Source organism: Mus caroli, chromosome 1, assembly GCF_900094665.2.
Source record: "Mus caroli chromosome 1, CAROLI_EIJ_v1.1, whole genome shotgun sequence".
In the NCBI taxonomy this organism is placed as follows: domain Eukaryota; kingdom Metazoa; phylum Chordata; class Mammalia; order Rodentia; family Muridae; genus Mus; species Mus caroli.
Window position 1 is genome coordinate 60,433,707 of NC_034570.1, and position 12,054 is coordinate 60,445,760.

Consider the following 12,054-nt stretch of genomic DNA (forward strand, 5'->3'; position numbering starts at 1 on the left):
CCAGTCTATTTGGAGTTCTGTAGGCTTCTTGTATGTTCATGGGCATCTCTTTCTTTAGATTTGGGAAGTTTTCTTCTATAATTTTGTTGAAGATTGTCTTCTTCACCTTGAACTAGGTTTCTGAAACCTGTTCATGACACAAACACTCTCACTGTTAAACATAGGCTTGTGTATTTTTATTCTTTCCTTTTTGAGACAATAACATATTTACATCATTACTCCCTTCTCTTCTTCCTTCCAAGTTCTCACATAAAACTCTCTTGTTCTTTTTAAAATTCATAATCTATTTTTTTTCAATAATTGTTGTTATGGCAAGGTATCTATATTAAATTTACATATATGTATGCATATATACATATTTATATACATATACGTATGTATTTGTATACATATATTCCTAAATACATAAGTCCAACTTGCCCAGTCTATATATTTCTTGTATGTTTGTTTTTGGGATTGACCCTTTGGTATTGGATAACCCACTGGTGTGTGTTCTTCCCCAGGGAAGACTATTCTCCTGTTCTCCATATTCCTTAGCTACCTGTAGTACTATGTGCAGAGCTGAGAAGTCCTGGGATTTCCCCTTCTTGTCCTGACTTCCCTATAAACAAGAGTAATGAATTTTCCTAATACAAAATCCCCCATAGTGGCTCTGGCTCACATAGGTTTAGGTTTTCCTATACTTGGGTGCTAAGAAAGTCCATTCAAGGTTACCTTGAATGTTACCCTCTATTCACTACAGCAAGTATACCTGTTTTCAACAGTGCAGACATTATCTTCCATTTCTTACAGTCAAAATAAAACAAGTATTCCTAGACTAAATTCAAGATATTGGTGATCTTTCTGTGGTAGAGGAAGAATCTACATGCCTCCTTCTTGTTTTTCCTACCTTCTAGAAACTACTACACCCTTCTTCCATCTTCAGAGGCAATATTGAATATTGTATTAAAGCTTCCTCTGTCTGCAGCCAGGGAGAGGCCCTCCACTTCTGAGAACACATGTAATTAAATTTGGTTCACTTCCTAATGGATTGAGATAATCATAAAGTTCTTAGCTTTAATTTTACCTCCAAAGTTCATGTTGCAGTGTAAAACAACATATTCTCAGGCTCTGGGGATTTAGGGTTTAGATATCACTTGGGGATCATTATTCTATCACTATTGTCTTGAAGCCTGATATCTAACTCCTACACTTAGAATTCATTATTTCTGTTTGCTCATTTTTCACCTTAGTATTCCGAGTTCCTCAGAGAAGTAATCATTTCTTATTTATGTCCTTGTACCTAACATGTTCATACTCAATGTGTGACTATATAATTAACATGTAAATGCCAAAGATGCCTCCCAAACATTGGACCAAGAGTTAGAGGGTGAAGAAGTCAGTTCAAAGTTCTGTGTTGTTGGATAATAAAACATGATGAGAAGCGGTCAGTTAGGGAATACTTACTTTCCTATTCAAGAAAACGTTTTAAGACCACAGTTTAAAATAAACAATAAGAATATTTTATATGTAATTGCATGTGATTCTGAATGAATAGCAGTTTGCCACAATAGCAGTGCAGTAGATAGAACATGATACCCCCAGTCCATCATGGTAGCACTTAGGAAACTGAGGGTAGAGGCAGGAGGACCATGAGATCAGCTTTCTGGCTTTAGAGCAAGATTCAGTCAAACAAAGGAAAAAAGGAAAGAAGGAAAGAAGAAAGGAAGGAAGGAAGGAAGGAAGGAAGGAAGGAAGGAAGGAGGGAGGGAGGGAGGGAGGGAGGNAGGAAGGAAGGGAGTTAGGGAGGAGGGAGAAAGGAAGGGGAGGGATAGAGGGAGAGAGGGAGGGAAGGAAAGAGAGAGAAGAGAGAGAGAGAGAGAGAGAGAGAGAGAGAGAAATTAGTTTTCATGTCTCAGGACATCGCAGCACTTGTATGCTTTTCTATGACATTTCAGGACTTGGAAAGCTGCAGGCTTCGTCTGGACCCTGAATTGGACCGGCACAGATATGAGAGGAAGATAAGCTTTGCAGGAGTTCTGGATGAAAATGAAGACTCAAAAGATTCTCTGCACAGCAGCAGCCACACCATCAAATCGGACGCAGGTGCTGAAGAGAAGAAAGGTAGGGAGACTCAAGGGTCACTTCCTGTTTATGAATTTCTCACAGGATATATGTGATCTGGGGCTTAAACTACAAAACCTGTATGCCCAAATTCTTGGCCCCACATAGAGCTGACACTGTGGGCTTTTCACATCCAGTGAAGTAGGAGACATCACTAGTTAGAAGTTGAAATTGTCAGCCAGAATGCCGTGGGCTACAGTGCCAGCTCACTGATTCTCCTTTAACCACATTGAATGTGAGATGCCATCAGCTTTGTGATGACCCATTATTTTATTAACTAAAAAGGAAGGGAAAACACCCAAATTCAACTATTCTGCAGCAATCCCTTATCACTTTGCTTGCGTTTTATTTTTTAATTAAAAGAGGACTTTGGGACATTAAAATAAATGTATATAGTCAATATTATTCTTATATATTCTTTTTGTGCAACTAAAAACAGTATGACTAAAATATACTGGTTAAAGCTTTTTAACTTATAGTCCAAAATTCTTAATTACTTTTCAATTCAGAGTTGTCAATGTCCATGTTTTTCTATAGGAAAACGTCTTCTATAGCATCAGAATGTTAATGAATGACATGTCAGTTCAGAAATGGATCGAAGATTAGTACATATATAATCTACATAATGAGAGATAGTAAATTTAACAAAACAGAATATCAACAATAGCAAAGTAGAGCTGTCTATGTGAGTTATGGAAACAGTAAGTTAGGAAGCATGTGAAGCTAGTGCTCCTTGATTGCTCTTCAGGGCTGTCAAGCTTACACCCTGACCACTTGCCCACCCCTCACCACCGCTTGGCCTTGGTGCTAGGAGGTAGTGTGCATGTATTGCTTCTTCTGCTTACATGGTCACAGATGAAAGCAAGAACAGTCATATTTCAGCTGCCACTTGGCACTAGGAATTCTAAATTCAATTTCACATACATCAAACTGTGAAGAAAAAGGGGGAGAGCCTATGAAGATGGGTACCCTATGGCTTGGCCCTGTATGATCTTGTCTGCGTGACTTACCTTTAAAACCCCAGTGCTTTTCTAGTCAGTCAAATGGCCAGCTTCTCACTGTGTTGTTAGAGCCTCAGTTAGGACAGTCCGAGTGAAGCTTAGAATGAATGTACGAAGCAAGTGGAGGAACATGGTACGTTACCATTGCCATCCTCGTCTTCCTACATTATGAACAACTAGATCAGAAATCAACACAGAAAATCCTAGCTGGAGCTGAAAAACATTACTTTAAAGTAAGTCATTTAAGGATCTTCTAAAATGTAACTTCACTATCTTGCTTTTATATTTTCTAAATTTTGTTGCCCTTCAATGATTTTCACAAAGAATTTTACATTTAAATCGATCTGTACATCTCTTCAAAAAGTTGATTGTGTACATTGGCATGTTTTCCAGTGTCCTATAGACAATGAATGAGTGCATATTTGATGACCTTAGGCAACTAATAAATGCAATAGTGCTACGTAGGGAAAACGGGAAATATTTCAATTCTCATAAGAAAGGAGATGCAATGAGAAAAGTTTGAATATTTCAACATCAGAATGTTGCCACATTTTAAGTACAAATATCATTATATCATCATATCTGGATGAATGGATTGAGCCATGTTAAAAAGAATAGAGAGTAGAGGAATTTATAGATACAAAGAAGTATCAAATCAATGTGATTTCAAATATTTACTATATCCAATGAAGGTAACTTCCATTTATAAACATGTACCAACAACACTTTAATTTGGAAAGCAATCTTTAGCCAGTCAAACTTATTACCATAATTATTATTTATAGGATTGAATAAAAATTGAAAATACTTGCCCAGTTAATCTTAAGTCAAGTAATTCTAAATCATCTTTAAATGTAAATTATTTGCTTAATTTTATGAACATGTCAACTTCACTCCCAGTTATATAATTGTCTTTACTGTTCAAAATCTCACCTAGTGATTTTTATCATACAGCATATATATATATATATATATATGCTATCTCATAAATAAACAACAGAAAGCTAAAACTGTGAATAATATGAGAATATAACTATAAAATGCTCTTAATTAGTTGGCAAAAGTATCCCTAAAGATTTTAAATATCTTCTAAGCTGTTTGAAAAACATATCAGCTACTATAGCCAATATGAAAATGTGACAATGAGACATTGCTAACTGTAATTACTATTTTTAATGTCATACCATTGTTTTTTATAGAAGAAAAAAAATCTCAGCTCCTGAAATAAAGAACTTAAGAACAAGTAGGTTCTACTGAAGAAAATGAACATGAACTTTATCCTTAAGAACTGAAAATATCAGCCCAATATCTCTAAGCAGAATCTATGAAATACTTTTACTCCTGTCACAAAGACAAACTAAAACTAGTAATACAAAATACAAAAGCATCCCCTCACTCAGCATCCTGCTACTGAGCACCTGCTCTATGCCAGGAGCTGTTACAAGTTCCCAGAAGGTGGCCAATAATAAGACCGTATCCCCATGGATATTTCTGTTCATAAGATTGCAATTGTCATCAGTTAATAACATGAAATGCCAGACTTTCAAGATATGTAATGGAAAGTAAAACTAATTAAGGCAGTGTCAGTGATCTGGAATAGAAAGCTATATGGTGAGGGAAGATTCTAATAATGGGGATTACATTGAGAGACTTTCATTGGGCACCTCAGTAATACCGAAGGCTGAAGACAGAGAGTTCCAAATAGGAGCAACTGTGAACCCGTAGTTCATGAAGAATAATCTTGGAGCATTTGAATGAGGACAAAAGGATCAACAGAGTTATTAGAGAATGAGTTTGGGAGGAGTTGAAGGAGAGAGATCAGAAAGGCGAGGAAGGGGCAGAGAGAGTCTAGTCAATATGCTTAAAATTTTAATTCTAGCATTTGATTTTAAATGTGTTAGAGGTTGTTGGTCCTTGTATGTGACTAGACATGTAGAAGCTGGGAGGAAGGAACAGTTAGAGGTAGTTGCATGGACCAGAGAAAAGGTAGAAGGACTTTGAACTCTTGTGATGTTTTAAAGCATAGAGGCAGCAGGAGTTGCTGATGGTTACAATGTGCAAAGGGAGATGTAGTATCCAATTCTAATGAGTCTGCTTCATTTTTAATCTAGTTTCTTATTGTCATGAAGACAAAGGCTCAAATTCAGTAGCATATAGTCTCAGATGACATATTTCACAAATGACGTTAAGGCTGTATTCTCATCACTGTGTCCCTTTTAACTAATTGATGTCATAATTCTGAACCCTAATTTTTCAGGGCTGCAGGAGGTCTCCAATTATCTTTTATCTTAGAACGAATTCTCAAAATTAAGTCTCCTTCAGATCCCACTAACTTGAAGTTATTTAGTCCCATTTGTAGCCTAAAAGTGTCATAAACTCTGGCAAAAGGCATTAGTATGTGCCTCTATTTTAAAAATCTAAGAATTATCACTGTAATCTACTCTTCATTTCTCAATACCCATGAGATTGCAGTAATGGTCATTAAAAATAATTGACCATAAAGTCTAAATTAAGCCTAGAAATAATATTGAAAAATACAGTTTGGTGAATCTTGTGTTACAATTAAACCACAACATAATGCTCTTTGTATAGCTCTCTACTGTTCAATACGTTTCAAGTGTACACTTAACTCACATTTTAAAGAACTCGGGTTTTATTATTGTCTCATATAGTCATTTTGTTGTGGGAGAAACCAAACCTAAAATACAAACTTCCTGATTTCAAAATACAGTCATAGCTTGATTTAAATAATGAATAGAAAATATTGTTCAAATCTTAGATATATAAAGCTAGCCCCATTCTTCTAATGGTTTATGCTACTGGTAGCAAATGAATATTGACACTATTAAAGCCTGGAAAAAAGGGAAAAATGCATATATTACCTGAAAAAATCATTGTGCTTTTGATTTTTATAAAGTGAGAATTTACAAATTTTAAACATGTTTATTTTACTACTTTGTTCCCACCCTGGTGATTGTTTCTTCCAGAATACTGAGCATGAATAATGCATGCCTCCCTTGTTATGTATACACTATAAGAAAGCATGGGGTTTGTGCCATTTATGCTCCTATATCATTAGCCCTTTGGTTGAGAAGAGGATGCTATGAAATCCCTAAATGATTGAAAATAGAAGTACATCAAATAGGTGTGTGCACATGCATGCATGTGCGCTCACAATCACACACAGTCTCTCTCTCTCTCTCTCTCTCTCTCTCTCTCTCTCTCTCTCTCTCTCTCTCTCTCCATTCTTCTGAGGAAAAAAATTCTTAATGAATTTGCTAAGGAGCAGAATATACCCTACTGCTGTCTGTCAGAAAGGTGTGCTTCTATGTGTTTATACATCAATAGTTACTCCAAAGAAAAGGGTTCCCATTACAGTTTCAGAACTCTCTAAGTCCTCTTTCATTGGGAAAACAAAAACAGTAATGTGTGGGTCTATTGAACCAAATAAGAATGCAATTACAATCTGCAAGCAGATCTTGGTGATGGTGCTGTGTAAAGACACTCATGCTTGTGAACCCTGGGCCAGAGTGAGAGCAGATCATTCCCAGCCAAATGTGTCCTTTGCCCAAGAAGATTCTGCACCAGCCTTGCCTGATCACCCTGGTCTCAAGCTTGTCCACACCTGGTGACTGAGGGCTGGCAGCAAGGTCTCCGCCCAGAAATGCAGCTCAGTCAAGCTGAGTTGGCCAATCAGAGACAAATTGGAAAGAGTGTGGATCTAAACTGGCTGGGGAAAAACTAAGCGGGGGAAGCCCTATTTTATTCTTTTAATACAGTTCCCAGCAGGAAGATCAGGATAGGAGGTTCTCGACTGCTCCAGATTAAAGGAACCCGCAGTTTCCAGGTGAAGAAGGGGGGTTCCTTGTCCAGCATTCGCCGAGTCGGCAGCTTAAAGAGCAGCAAGTTATCACGGCAGGACTCAGAGTCTGAGGCTGAGGAGCTGCAGCTGTCCCAGAGCAGGGACACTGTCACTGACCTAGGTAACATAGAAGAGTGGGGTGTGCAGGGACGTGGGGGGTAGGAAGCCAGGACTCAAGTCCTGGAATAGTCAAGTCCATCTCATTCCATGTGGCTAGAGTAAGAGCAGAGCCATAGTTAAGACAACGCACTCTCTAGAGAGCCCCACTCTGCTTTTGAGCAGGTGCACATGGCGCCCGAAAGTCCTGTCCAAGTGCAAACTCTAATTCAGCAGATGATGCGGGAATCTGAGACTCTCCATCTTAACTAAGCTTCTCTGTGAAGCTGCTGCTGCTGCTGCCTCAGGAACCACACTTTGAGCCTTGGGCATAGAAAGTGTTCGTTAGAGAACGAAAAAATATGTAGGCAACAGAGAGCTTTAGAACTCTGGGTTCTTGTAGCTATTGTACCCATTAGGACCTTCAAAGTCAAATGTCAAGGACTTTGATGTTATAGTCTTCATTTCACAGTAAAAACTCCAGGAAGGAGTGGATCTTTAGACCTGATTTCTAGAGGTCTTCAGTATGTCTCCTACTTTTAAGGATGTGTTCTCATCCACCATCCGGCAGGAATAGTTGTTCATTGTTCTGTAAAATGTTAAGTGTACAAGGATGAGCTATAAATACAATCAAAGCACTAACGCCATAGGTGACAACTGCAGGCAATGAAGAAGCTCCAGATCTTACATGTGGTTGTCCAGTATATGGACATCTTAATAGACAAGGAAAGGACTAAGTATGATAACTGTAGAGCTCACAGGCTGCCTGTACAAGTTTTTAGTACAAGTTCAAGCACATTCTCCACGCTGTTCATTCTCCACTTTCAAGGCGGCAGTAAGTGTGGATAAATGATCGATAAAGTCTGTCAAATGGAAGCTGAGTATCTAATCAAGGAAAGTTTAAAATAGAAAATGCTTCTACATCCACCCACCCTCGCCTTTAAAAATAGCTAATTTATGCATTGGTTAAGATTCATCTTACTTTTTCGAGGAGATAATGGGGGGGGTGATTTCTGTTGTTGTAGGACGAACATTATAACCATCAGTGTTCAGAATTATCTGAATTCATCAACATAGCCTCACTAGTCAAGTCAAAGTAATCATACTAGAGATACCATGTTACTACTTAAACAATCCTTGAGGCTTTTAGATTTGACGGCAAGGCTCTGTGGGTAGTAAACTAAATGGTGAGATTTCCTTTACACCTCCCATAAAGAGGACACAAGGCTTGCTCACAATTGGCTATTGTTGATTTCAAATAACATTAATCCCTCCAAGGCCCCCTCACAGAACTGAAAAGGCCCCCAAAGCCAAGCCTGTTGTGCACAACAGTAGTACAGGTGCAGTCACAACCCAATGGAGGCATTATTTTATCACCCTGCGACATCAGTACAGGTCAGTCTGTGTCCCTGCTTAGCCACATCTGTGACACCTGGGCAATCTGGAATGGATGTGGGCACACTGAATATGTAAGTGGCTCCCCTCAAGGACTTCACACTTGTTTCCTCTCTGCTCTCATGTCTTAACATGGAAGCCACCTTAGCAGAGATCGCCATTGTTTCTGGACTTGTTAGTTCAGGTGGTGATTAAGAGAATGGCTCTTATTAATCTCCTTCCAAAAAACTCCTGTGCCCTGTAACCAGCTGGGCCATGGTAGAGTCTGCCCTTGGATTCAAAAGCATGGACAATGACACCATACTGGCATGCCTTTCAGGGAAACTGAGCATTGAACTCTTTCTTGGTGTTCTTTTTTAAAGAAGGAAGTCCTTGGAGTGCAAGTGAACCCAGCATTGAGCCTGAGGGACTGAGCAATGCTGGCACAGAGGAAAACTATCACAGAAACATGTCGTGGCTTCACGTAAGTGTCCTTCAAAATCTCTAAAACAAATTCTTTTCACCACTAGGGGAAGATTCTTGGAGCAAAGCCTTAAAGTGGATATGAAAATGGAATGTGCTCTCTCCTCATACACTGAAAGAATATCTCAGCTATGTGAACCTTTTGGTACTCCTCTTGGTCCTGTTCCTTAATATACTCCTATCTTTCCATGGACATGGCAGAGGAAAAATTACAGGGGCACAGGGATGCAGAATGTCATTATGAGTGTTGTAGAAACCCATAGGGTGGGCACCCCCAAGGAGACACCTGCTATTAACTATGGGCTTTATTGATGATATGTCAGTGTTAGCTGATTGGAATAGCTGAATCTCCGTGGTGCAGGGAGTTGATAGTAGACAAAGCTGTACGTGTATGCATATAAGATGTGCTGGGGAACTATCTATACTTTTGGCTCAAGTTGTAACTAAAACTGCTCTAAAACAAATTTTCTTAACTTAGAAATTTTTAGAGGCTTCACAGGATCCTATTCTACAGCAAGGATTCACTCTGTCCTCTGGCAGATTACAAAATAAATTCCAGTATTTATTTCCCAGAGCAGTGAAATTGTCAATATCTATTCTTTTTGTCATCTGCTTTCTGGGTGGCTTCTTTATTATCCAGTCAGCAAATACCTAGAAAGGAGTGGCTTTGTAGACACTCAGTGTCTACCTTCTCTCTGATCCTTTTTTTTATTATTTTTATTAGGTATTTTTTTTCATTTACATTTTAAATGCTATCCTGAAAGTCCCCTGCTTAGCCACATCTGTGACTCCCCCTCCCCAGCCCTGTCCCCCCTACCCACCCACTCTCACTTCTTTGCCCTGGAGCGATGGCCTGTGCTATAAGATCAAGAATCGACAAATGGGACCTCATAAAATTGCAAAGCTTCTGTAGAGCAAAAGATACTGTCAATAAGACAAAAAGGCCACCAACAGACTGGGAAAGAATTTTTACCAATCCTAAATCTGATAGGGAACTAATATCCAATAGATACAAAGAGCTCAAGAAGCTGAACTCCAGAAATTCAAATAACCCCATTAAAAAATGGGGTACAGAGCTAAACAAAGAATTCTCAACTGAGGAGTGCTGAGAAGCACTTGAAAAAATGTCCAACATCCTTAATCATCAGGGAAATGCAAATCAAAACAACCCTGAGATTCCACCTCACATCAGTCAGAATAGCTAGGATCAAAAATTCAGGTGACAGCAGATGCTGGTGAGGATGTGGAGAAAGAGGAACACTCTCTGATCCTTTCTTTACAGAGCAAGTCACCTTTTATTTTTCCCAACAGAGGTGTTCATACCATTCAAGAAGGAGCTATCTATAACAGGGTTGGGATGTCACTTTCTTCTGTTTGTCTGATACTTAGGGGTACAGCTTTACCGCAGGTCTTTTGCTTGTCTGCTGCAACATAGTCCCTTTGGTGGCTTGGTCAATGAGCTTGGAGCATGTGCAGACCATGCATGCAGCAGCCAAAGGAGGAGGTTGGTTGTGTTCCTTTATCACTTTCCATAGTATTCCTTTAAAGGAAGGTCTCACCTTTAGCCTCAAGCTAACACATTCCAGCTAAGTCAGCCAGCTCTCAGGATTCACCTGTCTCTACCTTCCCAGTGCTGGGGTTATATGCACATTCAATCACACCCAGCTCCTCTGTGAATTCTGAGGATTTCAAGGTCATGTTCTCATATTCCTACACACTAAGCCATCATGTTAAACCAGAAGCTGCTCTTATTTCTTTACCATGTGAAACCTTGAATCATGACAAACAGCTTCATTAAAGAATCAGCTGAGAAGAGATAAATCATCGTCATATGCAATGTAGTCAGGGAGGGGCCATTCCAACACGTTCGCCACATACTATGGGTGAGAAGAAAGTTGTTATTCTAACTCACATTCAATGGGAGGGGCTTTCACAGAGCATAAATACTAGATTGTATATATCCCTAGGCATCATCTTAGAAATATACCTAGTAAAGGAATATTAGTGGCAGTATTTTAAAGTTATAGATAATAGGTTGCTAAACCAGTTGTTGCTGACATCAGAACTTACATATGAAAATTATCTGAAACAAAGTTTAGTGATATGCTCGTGTGTGTGTGTATGTGTGTGTGTACACTTGTAAGGCTTTCTTTATGTTTCTCCTGATCACCAGATTCAGAATAATGAAAAAAAAAAAAAAACCTTTAGAGTTCTCATTTATACCTGCTTCATGCTACAGAATAAAGCAGACTATCTGAAGATGCCCAGGAAACCTCAAGATATGTTTGGCATTCTACCAAGGCACCATTCACATTTGTTGAAAACCTTGCAGGCTTAGATATTGTTGACTGAGTTTGACAGGTGTATATAGACAACTGTTGGTTTCATCTATGCCTGAGAATAAACGAGCCCTGTTGATCTTAAGGCAGCTCTGCCTGGTCAGTTCAGTTGGCCTCCTCTGCAGTATGCGCATTGTGGTCTCATCCAGGATGGTGCAGACTCCTTCACAATTTAGTTTCTTATGTGACAGAAGCCTTCTCTCTGTATTCTTCTTTAAGGGGGGTTATCTTAAAAGTTGTGTACCTGGGTTCAGTTCCTAGAGCCCAAACTCAGGTAACAAACATCCAGAACTCCAGTTCCAGGAAATTCAACACTGTTTTCAGGTCTCCACAGACACTGGCCATGCATGTGGTACACATATAGACATACAGACAAAACACTCTAATACCTAAAATAAAATAAAATTTAAAACATGTTTAAGTTGTTAACTTGGGGTCTGGGGGCATGGCTCAGTGATAGAGCACTTGCCTAAACATGCACAGTTTCCAGAGTTCTAACCCTAGCACCGCCAAATAGGCACAAACCACAAACCTGGGGTGAAGAGAGGTAGCTCAGGGATGAAAATGTATGTGTTTTGCACGTACAAGGCCCTAAATTTGGGCACCAGAATTGCAACTTCAATTTGCAAATTTCAGTTGCAAATTCAGGGCCCATCATTTCTATCTTAAAATAACTATATCCTTTAAATCAGCCAAGAGCACTTCTAGAATCCTAATGGGAAATCTCAGGAGATATAGTTTGTATTAGTCAGGGTTCTCTAGAGTCACAGAACTTATGGATAGTCTCTATATAGTA

General features: G+C 39.0%; 1 protein-coding gene across 9 annotated transcripts in view; it reads left to right on the plus strand.

Annotated features, from left to right (window-relative positions):
* Nucleotides 1-12,054, plus strand: part of Unc80 (unc-80 homolog, NALCN channel complex subunit) — a 196,319-nt gene that overhangs the window by 105,734 nt on the left and 78,531 nt on the right. For 6 of the 9 annotated variants that reach the window (XM_021162282.2, XM_029478005.1, XM_029478013.1 and 3 more), the window contains 3 exons: nucleotides 1,938-2,103; nucleotides 6,884-7,087; nucleotides 8,820-8,920. In XM_021162282.2, the coding sequence (XP_021017941.1) occupies nucleotides 1,938-2,103; nucleotides 6,884-7,087; nucleotides 8,820-8,920 (471 nt within the window). The remainder of the gene's footprint in view (nucleotides 1-1,937; nucleotides 2,104-6,883; nucleotides 7,088-8,819; nucleotides 8,921-12,054) is intronic. The other 3 variants (XM_021162288.2, XM_029478023.1, XM_021162296.2) reach the window with 1 other exon arrangement.